The following is a 19,249-nucleotide window of genomic DNA, read 5'->3' as shown; positions in this document are numbered from 1 at the left end:
CTTACCCAAGTAGAGCCAGTAGCTACAAATATATTCCTGGAGTAACACTTGAACTTCCACTGATCTACCACTGTAGTCACTACCTGGTACAGAGAAAATAAAAGAACCTCTGTTGCATGGATGCTTTTTAATGGAAAGCCTTTGAAAGACATTTAAGGACTGGACTATTGTTATTGCAGGAGATACAGCAAATGTGAGTATTACGCCTGGAGCCTAGATAAACCTCAATTTAGGGTACCACTTGCATCACACAAAGCCCAAATAAGTGAAGGTACTACCAAAGAGACTGTAAATAGTCCCATGCTCTATTCTTGCGGAGAGTCAGCCTTCAGTTACCATACAGATGCATGTTATCTTAGTAACCTGAAAAGAGAAACATCCTAAGGAACCTTAGAATAGAGTTACACATGTAAAATGAGATCAGGCATAGATTCCAACAGAGTATTTACCTTGAGAGTTCTGGTGTACTTGTTATAGTCTATGAGAGTTATATTGAACAAATGATTCAGTCAGCCAGTGCCTTCCATGGACTAAACCTATAGGTCTGTAATTCTAGACACATCTGCAGATCAAGTAATTGTGTCCTGCTGTATTCACTAATAGCGTATAAAATGAAAAACTCCCTTTTACATTTTAATGCTTGCCCAATGTTAATCTTGTACTCCAATCTCTGTCCTTTAAAGTCCAAAGTTTCATTCATTTTAAGTTTTTCTGTAATCTCCTAGTATATTGCTTCTTCAAGCATCATTAGTCAGAAGAATATTAGGGATATATTGGACATAATTGTAAATGATTGTACTCACATGGAATTTGTTACAGGGCACAATTGAGAACTCTGCAAGTTTTAAAGCTCAACTCACGGCAAACAGCCAAATACACATATGAAATACATACTTAAAATTATTTTACTCAATTGTGTTTTTTCAGTGTTTTGATTTGGGCACTCTTGTTAGGCATCAACTGCAGCTAAGAGGTACAGCTTGGCCAAGGACAATGGCCAAATTGGATAATGAAGGAGAAACATCAGATTATTAAGCATTAGATTGGCTCATAATGTTGCCCCCCCCTCCTTTGTCAGCCTATCAATTCACCAGAATTCAATTACATCACCAAGGCATTAATATCTGTTACTTTTTACTTTGAGGACATTCCCAGCTCCTGCTGAATTCATAGGGTAAATTTTGGTTCAGGTCAAAAAATATCTACCTCCATTTTCTGCAGGCAACAATTCCGTATCTGGTAGAAGAAAAAGGTCTTCAAGAGCAGAAGGATAATAATAAAAAATTAAATGGTCATCTTATAATTGTACACTGCCAGAGGGCATTGCAACACTATGCTTTTGCTTATCCTGGCTGTTATGTTACCCAACAATATAAAAGGAGTTTGCAGCGATTCTCTTTGAAACCGGACAATATCTGAAGGCTTTTCTGATGTTAAAATCTATAAATGTTCTATGAAGATACAGCTGATTGACTGATTATATTATCATTTCCTAATATTGTCCTCAATCTGCTGATGGAAGATATAGCTCTCAGGAATTCAGCAATGGCGTAGGAATCCCACTGCTGATCGCACACACAAAGAAATTGAACAATTGAATTTCAGATCAGGCTCACTTATTACTTTTCACGAGGCATAAACTGTGTGTGACGGACGGAGAAGGAAATGGAATAATTTGTTAGGAAATTTATTCCATGCCAAGCAAAGACTCTGACACCCTTTTCTTGGGAACAGGAGGATTAATTTAACTATTTTAAACCATGGCTAGCTTAAAACAAGCTTGTGATGATTAGTTTCAAGCAAATATTATCCCCTGAAGTTAAAAGTGCACATTGAGGTCAATTTACTCAAGAACTAGAAGCTGTTTATGTGCAAAAACAATGTTCACCTTGCAAACTGTACGTTGTTAAGTAAGGTCAATCTGTGTACATTTTAATTTGCAATTTCTGTGTAAATACATACTAGCATGCATATTATCCATGAACCTCATAGACAAGGGTTGGTTTAAAAAAGGAACAGAAGTTCAATAATCAAAGTGGATGTTCACTGAGCTTAATAAATAAGGTGCAGCTGTGTACAATTTCAGTACCCAGGCAGGTACAAGTGGAATAAAAAAATGGGACATTTGCTTGCATGTGGATAATTGAAGTGAACATTCATTTTGCACAGTGAACATGCCCTGTTCCTTTAGTAAATCAATCCCTCAATGTCCCCTGCTCTAGAAGAGAGTAATATAGATAGAGGTGTTACACAAGTAGCACTTGAGAGTCTTTTCTCTGTGATGGTAGACAGCTGAAGTAGGCATATGATTGGATGCAAGTATGCCCAATACCTCCTATTCAACTTCCATTCAGTTGGGCCTTGTATCATTTTATAGAAAAAGTTCTGCTTTGCTGAATCTTCCTCATAATTCAGTTTGTAAATTCAACATTCCTTTGACTGTTCGTCTTTTGGAACCAAATTTCTCTGTCAGATTTTCCTACTTGGTTGTCCCACTTTATGGTCTGATGTATGGAGGTCTTTAAAAAATATATATGGGAAAAGTCAATAAATTCCTAGCAAAACGTTTCTGGTGGTATGGCCCTTTAAAATGACCTGCACAAGAATAAAATATACCTGCCGTCCTATTCGGTAATTTTACCAACACATGCAGCAGGTTCAGGCAGTTCTTAATTGTACCACTTTGTAAAAGTGGCACTATTATTGCACCAAATGTAAAAATAATTTAATTAATTTCTTAGATACTAAAACCCTAAGTTAATGTACAGAGACAGGCAGAGTGCCATTCCCTATATGTTGACAGTGGGTGGTGCCTAATGGGGAAGCTGAAACACTACTTTCCATCAGGTCTGCTTTTTTTTAAAATTGACAGCAGGCAATGGGTAGATTCCACAGCCAATAGCAAGCTATCTATTGGTTATGGATCTGCCTGCTGCCTGCTGTCAATCACAAGGGGAGAGCAGACCTGATGTGGAACAAGTGTCTGTTAACCCTTGTCAGGCTCTGATCACTCAGCTTTTAAAATCCTCGGCTGTATGACAGCTGCAGTGGCAGGAGGAAGCTCAGTCAGATGTAGTGTCTCTTTAGACACTCCAGTCTATGTGTGCCTTCGCACATGGTGCATTCTCGAGATTCATGTATCTGTTTACAACAGGTACATGAATCAGTTTTCTGCACCAACATTTGTCATGTGGAAGCACATTAGGATTCTTAGTGTTGAATTCCCCTGATACTGGTTAACTACCAAACTGTGTTTTACCACACTAAACCATGTATCCAGCTTTTAAATGGTTGTTTTTTTTAATTTGAAAAACCAATAAAAACAGAATGTAAAAAACGTGTTAATTAATTACTTATTTGTGGTCTGCGTAATTGGGGGCATGGCAGTGCTTTGCTAGAAGGTGGTCCTCTTTCTCATTTCAGAAAGTTGGGAGGTATACTTTTCTGTAATCTAATCTGTTTGTATTTAACATTAACAATCTTTGGTTTCCAAGCGTGGCATGGATTTATGATGATAAATCCCCTTACAGTCACAAAAGTCACTGTAGATGATCAAACGCAATTTATTCACACACAGCCTTGAATTCATTATGAGTCTTTAATGAATAACAACTATTTTCCAAAGCAGGATAATTATAAAGCTTATTTTTTATGCTACAATGTACTGTGGAAGATAAGTAGAAGATCCATGATGGACAAACACAAAAATATGAAGAAATTTGGATTTTGGGATAGCAAGGCAGCATGTAGGCATTATAAAGGCACATACTAACATTTAGTTTCTTAATCATGATAGTAATTGTAATTTCAGCTTCTTGGAACAGGACATGGCTGGTTGGCTATTTCTGGCAGTTATGCATTGTTTCCCTACTGAGTGCTATCTCATGTCAAAGATAAGGCCTGCCTTGCATTACTAATAGAAGCTAATCTGATGGTACCCATACACACTGGACCTCAATAGCTGTGATGTAATCTAAGTTTGAAAAGGACATTTATGCAATCTATTTAAATGTCACCACACTTCTTACAAACTGAGTTTGCAATCACCTGTATACATATATGTCAGTATACTCCAGTCACTGTGTAATGGGGTTGATTTATTAAAGGCAAATAGGTTGTTCACTTTACAAGTTGGTCTTTGTAAAGAAATTTTCCCTAAAGCTTAATGAATGAGGTGAAGCATTGATGGCTTCCATTATTAAAGGGAAAGTACTGTAGTAGCAATTTTGGCAAACCAGAGAACTCCAGGCACGGACTTGAGGAATACAAATTATTTATTAAAAACAGTGCTGTTTTGACTCAACAGATGGCTCATGCTCTCATCTGCTAAGTGAGTTATAGAAAACGTCTTACAAACGTATATACCAACGATTACATCACAAAGCATACATTTCTTCTTTCACTTTCTATACACTCAAGTGTTCCTAAACTCTACAGAATAACCTTGGACATCAGCTACAGATAAGAATACCAGCTACTAACCAGTACACATTATTCACAGGAGATAAAGGAGGGGGAAAGATGAGTCAAAAACCCTGCTTTTACAAGCACAGGCTGCTAGAAGTGTTAGACTTTTAAGGGGAACTCTATAACATCTGGGTGCTACCACAGTACAGCCAAAGCACTCCTGTAACTCCTTTTCAGCTGACAGTGGACTGAAGTCCGCTGTCAGCTAACATCACTCAGCCAGTCCAGGCTGGGGAAAGATCCCAACTTCAAAGTCGGAATCCACCCCAGGGTCTGGAGCGGCACCTGGCTCAGCCTCTCAGCGAAGCACTGAGAGCCTGATCCAGCCGCTCACATCCCCTACACAGCCCAGCGCTCCAGTGAGTACTGGGGGGGCTGAACAGACAGCGGTGACTGACAGTCCCACTCTCTGCTGAGAGCAGAGAAGGGAACTCAGCTATCAGCGGTCATGTGATTGCTGAGTTCTCACACTTAGAGCCAGCGGGGGGACAGATGCAGCACTGGACCAATGATGCATCCACCTAGGTAAGTATAAATAGGGAAAAAAAATCCTACTTCTCTTAAGTCATGTGCAAGCAAAATGCTGTTTTTTCTTTTTTTTTTTTCATTGCACATGATTGGGTATCCTTTGCAAAGAGAATTTTCACCGCATTTACTAAGCTCTGGGACAAATGTCCTTGCAAAGTGTACATTTTGAGGATCTGGTGTAAAGCGAAGCCATGACACATTAGCAAATTTATAATAATATTTAAAGTTGAAAGATTTAAAGGATAAGTTTGTCTTTTAACAAAAAATAATAAATGCACATTTTTTTTTGCAGGTAGAAAAATTTACATTTACCATTTTTTGTTTTGGATACCTGGAAAGCACTGCACCAGTGATAAGCAGATTTCTGGTGCCATGCAAGACTCCGGCAGGCCTGTCAGTATATCTATGTGCTTGTGCCTCATACAAACAAGCAGACAGGAAGAATCAATGAATTGCCACAGAGCTTCACAGCCCCGTGGTAATTCATTGAGGGCCAGTTCACACTACAAAAATGCATTCCAGATAAGTTTTTGCATACAGTTCACATCACGAGCAGTTCCAGTGCAGTTTGATGCATTTTGCCATGTTCCAGTATGGTTATGTGCAGAACAAATGCAGCATATTCTACTTTTTTTCATGCACCAGAAACTGACTGGAACTGACTGCACTAGTGTGAATCAGGGCCATTGGAATACATGGAGAACATTGTGCATGGGCATGCATTTTTAATGCAGAAAAAAAGTGCACTGAACTGCATCTAGTGTGAACTAGCCCTAAGAACTACAAGCCAACAGCTGCAAAGGCTGTCAGAACTTGTAGTTTTCCCATTCACAGAATGCTGTGAATGAGTGATGTGGCCGTGCGAGTGGAGAAAATCCTGCGCTATCTGTCAAAATGGGGGAGCAGGGGCCAGTTCTTTCATAATAGGTTACATATTACACCCTGAACATGGGTGTTACACGTTACACCCTGAATATGGGTGTAACATGTAACATGTTACAAAAGATGAATTTATCCTTTGAATTTATCCTTTAAGCTGAACGTCTAGATATATTTTAAAGCTTTGTGATAGTGCTGCCGTCCTGTTTGTAATATTAGTCTAAATGTTGAAGCATGTAAACAAGTTTAGTTTCTTGTTCATTACAGAAGCAGAAATGTGATGTACTTTGTGTTGTAAATTTAAATTGTAAATTGTAAGTCTGAAGTATGAACAGACAAAGAGAGTCCCTCTACCTTGCCTCTGAGTTATTTAATTATACCCTGAAAGTCCTGCAGGCAGGTTCTGCTCATACAGTAACACTGCAGGCAGACATAGTGATCAGTTTAATTTCTGCTGTCACCTGCTGTTTTGTATTTGAATATTGGGTGATTTGCAGTGTTTTTCTGATGAAAAAATATAATCAGTCAAATCAGCCCATCTTTGGAAATATCCTTACAGTCGTTTAGTCTCCACTAAGATTTTTTCTTTGGGAAAGTGTAAATGAATTGTTCCACTTGGAGTTCAGAAAGTATCTCTGCTGGGTACCTGTGTATAATCTATCACCTTCTGTTCACTTACGCTGCTTCATTTCACACAGTGTCATGGTCTAGTGGAGACGCAATCCGAATTCCTCTTCTTCACACTTTATTTCCTGCCATTGCTGGTTAACCATGGCAGAAATGAAGCTTCTTATTTGTGCACAGCCTGTAAGATAGCTTCGTAATGTTTAAAGGCAGCCTTGGATGCAGATATTGTGCCTAATTGTCACTTTGGTAAGAAATGTTGATACCAGGTTACATCTAAGGAACCATTTTGTCTACTGAATAGCTACACTTTTTACCTTAATTGTCTGGCTTCTTTGCTAGCTATAGTTTTGAGGAATTGTCATCTTCTGAGTGACTTTACATCTAATCCTGTGTAACACTGGCCACCATTTTCATTGGTGCTACTCTCTCTTTCTCCAAGCTAACTACACACAATGAAGGTTCACAATGAAGGTGGCGCAAAACAGAATAATGTATATTAGAGTCTGCAGTATATTTAGAAGACATGTGAAAAATGATAGTTGATCTGGTTGTGAGCTAACATGCATACTTTGTCCAGTCTCTTTAATCCCAACCCGAACACACCTTACTTACTTTCTCTGTATTGTCCTGCCACTCGAGAGGCTTCCAAGTACAAGGGTGTATGTGGGCCTCCAAAAATGTAGTGCTTGGTTCTAGCAGCCAATGGCCAGGTCCAAATACTGTGAAGAGCAGTCTATTTGAAGGATTTTTTTCATGAAAGACATACAGGGCTGACAATACTGAGCCCTTTCTGAAAATGCTAGCTACCTGGCAGTCTCCATTTTCACTACATTGCATCACTGGGATATGAATGCAACAACTCAGAATTCTTGACTTGGCTCGGAAGTTACTGAAATAAGAGGGTCAGTATGACAGCCAAGCAACTAGGAACTGGTCGACTGTGGTAGCCCAATGTTTATCTCACAAAATACTTTCTTTAAAGCCTAACCCCTAGACTTAATGTAAAACCTTTGTTCAGAACAGTCACAAGCACGCTTTTTTATGAACCAATTTAATTTACAGATTAGTATCCTTGGTACAAATAAATCAATTTGCCTTTTGGCAGTGTAACAGAGCAAGCTCCACACTCCTGTGAGCTATTAGACTGGGCTATGCTTAGTTCTGCTATGCATTGGGAAACTGGCCTAAGACCCTGTACAATCAGGCTAAGTGTAATGACATAATTCTAAGAGAATTATGATTCATCTAGGCACTCACCCATACTCATTTTATATGTATTCTGATGTCTGCCAGAAGTAGTAGTTCATTTGCACTAGTCTCTCATGTACCATCACTGCATCTTCAGTCCCATGGCTCCCCTATTATTCTCAGAGTGACTGTGGAGGACCACGGGAAGCATATATATATTATTAGTCTAATTATAGATAACTCTATTATAGGGATTCAGCTTCCAGAGATAGTTTAAGTCTGTAAAACTTTAAGGTGGCTATATACCACTGTTCAGGTACAGATGCAATCAACAATGTTTGGAGATAGAAGGGGTGCCTGTCTGAGCTCTACTGTTACACCCAGATGAAGCTGTATGGGTGTCTACATGGGGCAAAAACCTGAACATTAAGCCACTGTGATCATATTATGACACAATGGGGGTGATTTACTAAAGATGGCAATGCATAATTTGGTGCAGCTGTGCATGGCAGCCAATCAGCTTCTAATTTCAGCTTGTTCAATTAAGTTTTGACAATAAAAACAGGAAGTTGATTATTTTCTATGCAGAGCTGCACCAGATTTCACACTCTCCAGTTTTAGTATATCAACCCCAATTTGGTTGGATTTACTAAGAGCAAATAGACTGCACTTTGCAAGCGCAGTTGCACTCATTTTCCCCGGAGCTTAGTAAATGCGGTAAAGCTCCACTGATTTCCATCATCCAATCATGTGCAGGCAAAATGCTGCTTTTTTATTTTCATTCTTTATTTCTCATTCTCATTTTTCATTCTCATTTTTTATTCTTTACAAAGTAAAGCTTCACCACATTTGCATTTTCTAAGCAAAATGAATGCAAGTGCACTTGCAAATAGATAATAAGTATAATAACTCCTGTGCTATTAGCCAGTTACATGTTAAGCAGCCAGCACTCAGGCGCCACAACCTAGGCACCAAACACAATAAAAAACAGAGTCTAATAGTAGTGCATACAGCATAATAATAAAAACATGGGTGTTAGATGGGAAATTTAATGCCAATATAATACACCTTGCAGAACCTCATGCATAACAGGGGGTCTCTCCTAGTGACACATACAGTCCCAAATGAGTGAGACCCAAGTATGTAAGTGTCCTATAGGTGAAACAGCATAACACACTCAGAAAACTCTTCATGCAAGTGCTCCAAACTCTGTGTGAATCCACAGTGACAGGGGTGCCCCCTCACCTTCCTGCCCAGGCCCCTCAGGACCATTGAGCTAGATATGCCTCTTTAAGATCCTCCAAGAGGATGGAATCCTTCTTAGCTGGGATATTGCACCAGTAGGAGGGGCCGAAGGAGTTTACGTAGTGACATCATATCCGGTGTGGGCGCCATCTTGGTGCACCCCAGCATTGCCTACACATGCAGTACACCCTTAGTGTGGTGAAAACGCCGATTGTTATCTGATGCAATGTGAGTAAGCACTTTTTATTTTGATGGTTTGCAATAAATGATTTTACACTATGTTGGATCTCTTTGCTTCACTGGGGATGCATATGGAGTGATACTCGTCCCAGTATTAGGAGACAGCGTCTGGATACTTACCTATCAGAGGAGGAGAGAGTTGCATTACCCCAGCTAAGAAGGATTCCATCCTCTTGGAGGATCTTAAAGAGGCATATCTAGCTCAATGGTCCTGAGGGGCCTGGGCAGGAAGGTGAGGGGGCACTCCTGTCACTGTGGATTCACACAGAGTTTGGAGCACTTGCATGAAGAGTTTTCTGAGTGTGTTATGCTGTTTCACCTATAGGACACTTACCTACTTGGGACTCACTCATTTGGGACTGTATGTGTCACTAGGAGAAACCCCCTGTTATGCATGAGGTTCTGCAAGGGGTATTATATTGGCATTGAATTCCCATCTAACACCTAAGTGTACTTGCAAAATTCACAGACTGTTTGCCTTTAGTAAATTCACCTCAGTCATTGTGCATAGGGATCTTTTGGCGGTTCTTCTAAATACCTTCTTCAATCTGTGACTTCCTTTACAAATATATAATATTTATGTCTGTGGCCCAAAACTGGTTTCTGTGCCATGCAGGGTACAATGGTTATGGTTGTAAAGTGAAAACAAAAAGGCTGATTTGGTAGATGCATGTCTGAATTTCCATCACACTTGTTGTCTCTGCCTTGTGATTGTTAATTTACCTGATAGACAGCTTTTATTATGCATCAAGGTGGACATATATAGATAGGAATCCAATGCAAAGTATGCAGATGTAGATTTGTCTCCAAATTGTCATTGAACACTAGTAAAAAAAACTTTGAATTCCTTTGCACTGTGGATAGGCATGACATAGCAGTGCACAGCAGTAATAGAGACAGATAGATAATGTGCAGTCTGCAGCGTGGAAGCATCCTAGCCTATCAATGTCATTATATACAGTACACGAGACACATGTTCAGTGCAGGGCCCCTTCTCACTCTGTCACTGTCATGCATCACCACTGAAGACAGAGTCGGTCAGATGCTCCCTTACGACCAAGTGTCGCTATCACCCAGGGTGAAAGGGACAGGCTGGGGGCAGGTAGTTGGCAGACTGTCTGTTTGAATCTGCGGGTTTCATTTCACCGCCTATGCTAAAGCTGATCTCTGAAATCCCCTTTGCTCTGTCTGAGATTGTTCGGCGCAGTTGGATGCAATTTTGGATAAAAGTCCTATATAAATGCAAATGGATGTCTGGGTACAATGTATGCTAATCAATGGCAAAGCTGGCAAAGATTTGACAGAGTGTAATAACACACAACCACAATGGCTTTTTAATTTCTCTTGTGATGTTAGGAAGCCTTTCATCAAAAGAGCTACCTTGTGTTCAACCTAAATGAGAACCAGCATCTTAAATCCACTGTCCTTTACCAAAGGATTTCTGTCACACTTCACAATAATAATAATTATGAGCTGAGGTTTACAAAACCTGTATTTTTAGCCATAATGGAATAAATCAGCCAGCCATACCTAAGACTTTATTACAAATTAGTTCTGATCATAGCAGAGGATTAAAGCTCAAGTCGTAACAACAAACCGAAACCTGGAGCTCTATGATGAAACCTTTATGATGAAATATGTGGTTGACATGAGCATGTGTTAAATTTGATGTAGATTAGATTTTAAATTCTGGTGTTTATATAAATGTATACAACATAGAAATTTGACATCATTTGAAAGTTTTGATCTATATCATTTTGAGTTAGGTAATAAAGCCAACATTCTGATGCAAATGCCAAGAGACTTTTGTGATGCAGTCTCTGTGGGGCCCTGTTCACACTAATGCAATTCCTCCTGCATCTGCTGACGTGCTGCAATGCACAAAGATGAAAATCACATAATTCTCTATGGTGCCCATTCACATCAATGCAACATGGTTGTTAGAATATGCAGGTGTGTTTTTGGCCCTAAAGACGTCAATAGAGTGCATGTACATGTGTTTATAGTGCATTTTTGGCAGGGTATTTGTTTAAAGTGGTTCTAGAGGCTAAACATTTTTACCTTAATGCATTCCTTGCTGAGTTTACGCATCTGTTTTGGCTCCTTGCCCCCCCTTTTACTTACCTAAGCCCTCATTTGATCCAGCGTTGTGCACATCTGCAGTTCTTCTCTCCCCTTACTTCCGTGTCTCACTGGCTTTGTTGGGGCTCCAGAAGCCATTGGCTACCGCTGCTGTCAAGTAAAGCCAGTGAGAAGGGAGCGGGGGGCGGGGCCAATTCTATCTACACCAATGAATGCAGCAGCGGGGCTCAGAAGCGTGCATGCATAAGTGCCCCTATGGGAAGCGGCTTCCCATGGGGGCATTGGACAGACAGAAGGAGCAGGAACACCAGCGGGGGACCAGAGAAGAGGAAGTTCAGGTGCACTCTGTGCAATTCCATTACACAGAGCAGGTAAGTATAGAGATGATTGTTATTTTTTTTTCCTTTACAGTCACTTCAACAACCAGGCTTCTTCATATAGCATGACAACACATCCAAAATGTGTGTAATTGCAAGCTACAAAAATGCACTGAAAACCATATGATTATGCAGCCACTACTAGTATGAACCTAGACTAAAAGATTACTACAAAAAAGTCTCCAGAATTTCGGTAGGCTTTTCTTCACGATTTTAGACATTAACACAAACAGATTTCAAATTCATTGTCAGCTTTGCCAAAGCCTGTTTTCTATGAACAAAAGTGCTCAAACCAAGCAAGTTGTTGCTTTATGATTTGGACAAAGAAATGAAGAAATGAAGGGTACCACCAGTGTTAGCGAAAAACCAGGGAATCTTTGAAAGACGTTATGTTGTAAAGTCTGACAAAACTAAGAGGCAAGGCTAGCAGAAACTTAGATATATACAGTAGGTATTATTTCTACATCTTTAGTAGTAGTAAAGTGTATATTTATAGCTGTACAATATATATATATATATATATATATATATATATATATATATTTATTTTTTAAACACGTGTTCTATTTTAGTTACCAAATAATTAGTAAATACTGAGATACCTGTCAAATATATAAGACTTTATACCAATAAAATCTCCTATTAAATTAAAGTTATTTTCTTCTAAATAAGTATCCTTTATCCAGAAAACCAGTTTTCTGGTTATTGCTTTGCAGTTATTTATAACTGCTTAGATTTGTTTTGTTTTTTTATTTTAGTTACCTGACATCTCATATGCAGGGACAATGTGCAATTTGTTTAGTCTATGTTTTTTATGGCCAAACTGTCGCCAAGATAATAGAATAGGTTTATCTGATTATATCAGAGCAATAGGAAGTGCATTTCAGGGAATAAGGTCAATCCAGACCATTTCAGTTTTGGTAGATCCTGGAGCATTAATTCACTCAATGGTTTCTTATACATTTTCTGTTACACTGTGTGGAGAAATTTCTGTACTTAGTCTGCACACCATGGGGATCCAATCTCTACTACTGCATTTTCACTAAATTTGTATTATGGAGAATTCAACAAAGAATAGAAGAAACCACATGTTAGCACAAGAAATAAGGCTTCAAGGTGGGTGAGAACAGGACCAAGAACTTAGATGGGAAAATCTCTCCATACAAGAGATAAAAGTACCAGTGGTTGAATACAGTACATTTGCCAGGTTATACCTATAATAGAATGATGAAAATTAGGTGGACTGATACTTTGAGATAACCCCAGTTGTGGGCTGCAGGAGCACTGACAGTTGCTTCTTTGCAATTGAAGAACATAATAGCTGTTATATTTTTCATTCATAAATACATTGCACCAATCATCAGCTTATGAGTTAACATTTGATTTACTCATAGGGGTTAATTAACTAAAGGAGTAAAAAAATTTGTCCTTTGCAACATCATTGTTCACTTAGTTTAGTAAGTAAGTCTGTGAAGCAGCATTCAATTTTGCTTTGTTAAAGTTTTTCCTATTTAACCTCAGTTTAAGTATCCCTAATTAGCCTTAATTAACAACACTACCCCCTTTTCTTTGTACCCTAGGCTCACACCTAAGCATTTTTCACAGCGTTTTGGAGAAACGCACTACAGCCCATTTAACATGATTTCCTATGGGACACGTTCACATCATCGTTTTCATCCGGTGCATTTTTTTGGAAAGGGTCAGGAACGTTTGTGATCGCAAAAATTTGCGGTTTTTGTTCTATAGACTTCAATGCATGTAGTGCATTTTTGCTGCATTTTTTATGTGCTTTGTGTTTTAATCTGCCTAGCAGCAAGAAAAAAAATGTAAAACACATCAAAAGCACAGCAAAAACGCAAAACGCACCGCAAAAAGCACTGCAGAAATGGATCAAATGCAAACTGTATAGGTGTGAACCTAGCCTTAGGTATTATTTTGCCATTGTTTTATAATTTTTATGCATGCTTTTGGTTTTTGGTTTTTATGTAGCATCAGATTTAAAAAAAATAATATGCAAAATATCTTTAACAGGAAAATTGAGGTAAGACTATAAAAAGAGAGATTGCTCACGCAATGTCAGTTTGACTGCAAATTTATTACTGTGTTTTTTCTATGGCGTGAAAGCTATCATTAGTGAAATTAGTCAAACTTTTTTCCACCTATTCTTGCCCTTACACTTCATAAAAATTTAAATAGCTGTCAAAACAAACCATGATTGTCTTCCCCCAAAAAACTATAACTGTGAATTCAGCACAGATACTGACAAATCAATAGAGGTGTATTAAAACATACCTCTGACCAGGATATTGACATTTGAATATTTATGGATGCAGCGATCCTCCCATCTGAGTGGTTGAGGATGACCCCCCTAGATGGTGAGACAGTCCAGCATTTCACTTCTCAGTGCAGAACTTTTTGTGGGTTACAAAAGAAAGTTGAGCTGTAGTCACTTTCATCTTTGTAAGGTTTATTTAGCCTCAATTAATTCTAGATAGAGGGTTAGGGCACAGAATGCCCAAATATAATAAAACCAGCTTGTCTTCTAGTAACAATAATGAAGTTCGTGCTTTAAACATGCCCAAGCAGATCAGGGATTCTATGAGAGCAATCAATGTCTGTAGGTCAATTTGGATCTACCCAGGGGCGGACTGACAACTCATGGGGCCCCCGGGCAATAGGGGATCATGGGGCCCCTGTGTCCTTGCCCAAACTCAAAAATGAAAAATGAAAAAGGTACCAGGGGCATCTCATGGGGCCCCCTACTGACCCCGGGCCCTCAGGCAGTGCCCGAGTTTCCAAATGGTCAGTCCGCCCCTGGATCTACCTCTTTCTCACAGTAAATTCTAGGATCCTTGACCCTATGCAAGCAGCCACTGGTACCTTAGTTGATGAGCAATTAGAACTTCTTGCAATGTTCACTGGCAACAGCTTCTGCCCAGCTCTACCCAATTAGTATTCATGACCCCTTACATTATATCTTCTTAATGCTCACTACTGGAGAAGACTCAACAGCAGCAGGTAGAAGCAGTCAATGTCCAGGGCCTAAGGGAAACCAAATAAACACAGAAGAGGTAAGCAAATAAAGATTAGACTGGCTACAGTCCAACTGCAACACTAAATTTAGAATAGAGACACTCCAATGTAAGGCAGGGTTCCTAGAAGTGATTCTTAACAAATAGTAAATAGCTTTAAAATAAATCCTCACTGTCCTCTATAGCTTGAGTCAGAATACAGCAATACATCCTCTAAATTCACACTAAAAGCAGTAAAGTTGTTATTGTGGGGTAGATAAGAGGTAGATAACTTGTTTTAAAGTTATCCACCTCTTGTTAAGAATGTAATCATTGGAATATCCATAGCCTGGCCACCATTCTACGTTGAAGTATATGTATTTTTTTTTGTTATTTTGGATAGAGTGAGAAAAGGTTAGCAATCCTGTCAGCCAGGTTTTTATTGCTAGATGTTGAGGAGACTATTTGTCCTTGTAACCACAGCTACTGGCACGGAAAGCTAGGGAAAATTGACAATGTTGTGCTGTCGCTGGCACAGGAATAGAGGGGAAATCTTTTAATATAGACACTTGGTGACAGCTGTTTAAGACAAGCCTTCCCTCACGTTTAGGAGATATTTCCTTACACTTCCTGCTGTGTCTACGGGACAAAAGACAAATCTTCCAAATGGGACAAACAACCTGACAAGGGTTTTCACTCTATCCTAATGTATTAAAAACTAAAAAGCTTGGCAATCTGTTCCATATTCTTTGAATTTGCAAACGCATAACCAGCTTCTGGAGGAAAATCTTCCAAATTACATCAGAAGTGACTGGAGTCCTGGTGTCCCCTACACCCTTGCTATCTTGAATTTGTCAATTGATAAGTTTACAGCCATACTCTACACAGTAGTGACACACATACTTTTAAGCCAACCATATACAGAGTGATTTTCTTTCTTACAATCAACACAGTCAGTGCTGATGGGGGAATCCCTCCCATGGAGTTATTGTGTGCCATCCCCGTCAGGAGAACACAGTGACTACTGCTAGCAGCTATAATAGCTGCTAGCAATAATCGCAAATCCAAAAGGCTGGTTGTACCTAAGTTTATCGACTTATCAATTTTATCAAGTTTATCAATTCAGCCTGCCCATACATGGTTTGAATCTTGGCCAGTTCTTGCTGAACCAGCTGAGATTTAAACCGTCTATGGCTGGCTTAAGCTGCCAGGATCACTTTTACCAGATACTGGAAGCAAAGTTTAGCACCTAATCTATCAAAAACTATTACTATATTTAAGTCTCACTACCTATATGAACGAATTTTGGCCTTGAGGAGTGACAATTTCTCAAAATTCGAGAATTCATGGAAGCCGTGGACCAATTGGTTTACAAGACATTGACTTTACCTTGTGTTTCTGCCTTACTTTGTACTGCATAATTTTGTTTTTTTTTATGTTCTGCAGATCCCATGTCTTCTGTTTTTTACCTTCAGGCTGAAGGGCTGTAATTACTTTCTGTCTACTCTGACCCTCAAGTATTGTCTGGGGCAGACACCCATTTAGAATGTACTTTTCTTTAATCAATAAAAACATATTGAAATAAAAAAATAAATAAAAGCTGTGGCTTTAGATACAGTATATCTTAAATGTAAACCTTTCTTTGTTCACAAAGGGGTAAATGCGTAGAAGCTCATTGGTTAAATAGTGCAAAATCATTTATTCTCTGATGTTGATGAATTATTGTTTAATATACAGACAATTAGAATAGAATACATTTATTATATAAGGATTTAATGCTGAATTTTGTTTAATAAATATGCTTTCAGGCACACTGTGTACTTTATCGTTCACTAATACTTTAACTTTTTTGTCCTAGATTACACTTCACAGTTTTCCACACAGAAGAAGTTCATGATGTGTTGAAGATATGGGATGGCTCAATAGAGAGTGGAATTCTCATGAAGGAGCTCAGTGGTTCCATTTTACCCCCTGACATACACAGCACCTTCAATTCTGTCACTCTCCAGTTCAACACAGATTTCTTTACCAGCAAACAAGGGTTCTCTATTCACTACTCAGGTAAGATATATCTTGGTTTTATATCCTGGTATCCAATCATAACATTCAGATTCTACTACTTATTGGACCTGATTCAGCCAAAGCCCCAGCAGTCTCTTGTGAGGTCGAAGAACAGCAGGCATCACAGCATTGTCACACATGTGGAAATGATCTTCTGCATCTAATCAAGAATTATATGCTAAAGATATATATTTTTTTACTGATTGCCTAGTCACATTAAACTGTGCTAATGAAACCCAGCTAGACAGCAGATCTTAAAGCGATACTACAAGCAAATATAACAGACACAGTTATGCACCTCTATATTTATTTAGAGCTGATTCACACACATATGGTGCAGATTAAAACTCAAGTTTAACAGTTAGTTGTTCAACAGTTCAGGTCACATTAACATCAGGCTCATCACAGGTTCAGGTCAGGATTATCCTGTCCACACATGTGTGGTTTAGAAACGGTTCCCATAGAAGTCAATAGCCTATATTCCACACCTGAACCAGACCACACTGCTCAGAAATCGTACAGGACTCTTTTTCAATCTGTACTGAATCCGCACTGCAAGTGCAGTAGACATATGTGAACAGGCACCATCAGAAGCAATGTTATTTTCAGGGCTGGTGCTTCAACTAGGCAAACTAGGCGGCCGCCTAGGGTGCACTGCCACCTATGGGTGCCTGGGCACAGCACAAGCCGGCACTTTCTCTGTGTGGGATGGCACCACATCATAAATGGTTCTCCAGCTGAGGGGAGGGGCGGCAGTGAGGAGGAGAGTACAGAGAAGGACATAGAAAGATGCCCGGGTTCTGGGGCCAATGTAGAAGCTGAGCTGCCACTCCTTCCAGTTTTCCTCTCAGACTCAGTCCCTTACTGCAAGCCAGCTGGCAGCTGCTGATCACTGTAGAGTTCCAGCCCTTCTCTTCCCATTCATCAGAGGAGGTGGAGCTGTGCCTGAAGAGGAAGGTAATATCTGACTCTGATATCCGGTATCTGTGTGACAGTGACCCACCCGGCCGGCTGGCCATCCATCACATATCCAATGTGCCAGTGAATGATGACATCATCATGATCCCACAGCCTGCTCTTCTAGTGCCTTCTGTACCTGCTGATCTGTCTCAGTGTTGGTGATGTATTGTATCAGATCTGTCACTGTGTGGGATCGTTCAGTTCAGGTGTTCTCTGTGTGTGTGGGCTGGGCTGCCTACTGTCACAGTGTTTTATCTCCCCCCATTGCCTGGGGAATTCCACCATGGGATTTGTCAGAGTGTGGATCTATCATCCTCCACTCACTGCAACTGTGAACCTGCCACTGCCAGCTACAGATAAAGTCCATCTGTGACACTGATTTTGTCTTTAATCACTTGCCGACCGCCCTATAGCAGAAATTCTGCCACAGGGTGGCAGTGGTGTGCAAAATCACAAATATATACCGTATTTACCGGCATATAAGGCGACTGGGTGTATAAGACGACCCCCTAATTTTCCAGTTAAAACATAGGTTTTGGGCTATACTTGTCGTATAAGACTACCCCCTTCTGAGGCAACACCATTTAACCCCTTGCCTACAGGGCACTTATACCCCCTTCCTGCCCAGGCCAATTTTCAGCTTTCAGCGCTGTCACACTTTGAATGACAATTGCGTGGTCATGCAACACTGTACCCATATGAAATAGGTGGCACTGATGGGCACTGATGAGGAGGCACTGGTAGGTGGCACTGATGGGCATTGACAGGCATCACCGATGGGCACTGAAAGGCAGCACTGATACATGGCACTGATATATGGCACTGATAGGCAGCACTGATAGGCAGCACTGACTGGCACTGTTAGGTGGCACTGGATGGCACTGATAGGTGGCACTGGCTGGCACTGATAGGTGGCACTGATAGGCAGCACTGATGGGTGGCACTGATTGGCAGCACTGATAAGTGGCACTGATAGGTGGCATTGATAGGTGGCACTGACTGACACTGATGGGTGACACTGAAAGGCAGCTCAGATGGGCACTGATATGTGGCATTGATGTGCACTGGTAGGCACTGATATGTGGCATTGATGTGGCACTGATGGACACTGACAGCTGGCACTGCTGGGGCTGATGATCAGTGTACATGTCCCCTCTGCGGAAAGCCGATTACCGGCTCTCCTCTCCTCTGTCAGCATGGCAGCTCTAGAGGAGAGAAATGCTGATAACCGTCATTTCCCTGTTTACATGTGATCAGCTGTGATTGGACACAGCTGATCACATGACCGAGCCGACATCTTCGGCTCTTTCCGTGAACGGTGATCCGCTGTGTCCGAGGGACACAGCGCATCACCGCGCATGCGCGGAGAATGGGAGGACGTCATATGAGCCAATCATGGCAAGTGATGTATTCTATTAATGAATACAGAGCCTTCTTGGATTGGCTGCGTCAGAGGGGCGGGCTGATGATGTCACAACTTCAGCCAATCCGAGCAGGCTCTGTATTCATTAATGGAATACATCGCTCGCCGTGATTGGCTCAGCGCGGTACACTGTATGTAGCTGAAGCTACCGTACAGTATTA

General features: G+C 40.2%; 1 protein-coding gene across 3 annotated transcripts in view; it reads left to right on the top strand.

The window, feature by feature from the left end:
- Positions 1-19,249, top strand: part of CSMD2 (CUB and Sushi multiple domains 2) — a 1,275,366-nt gene that overhangs the window by 1,051,754 nt on the left and 204,363 nt on the right. For all 3 annotated transcript variants that reach the window (XM_089673879.1, XM_089673878.1, XM_089673880.1), the window contains one exon: positions 16,503-16,705. In XM_089673879.1, coding sequence (XP_089530005.1) covers positions 16,503-16,705 — 203 coding nt within the window. The remainder of the gene's footprint in view (positions 1-16,502; positions 16,706-19,249) is intronic.

The sequence above is a fragment of the Staurois parvus genome, unplaced genomic scaffold (assembly GCF_062004578.1).
Source record: "Staurois parvus isolate SC_StPar_1 unplaced genomic scaffold, SC_StPar_1.0 ptg000145l, whole genome shotgun sequence".
Taxonomy (NCBI): Eukaryota; Metazoa; Chordata; class Amphibia; order Anura; family Ranidae; genus Staurois; species Staurois parvus.
This window is presented reverse-complemented; position numbering and strand designations above follow the sequence as displayed.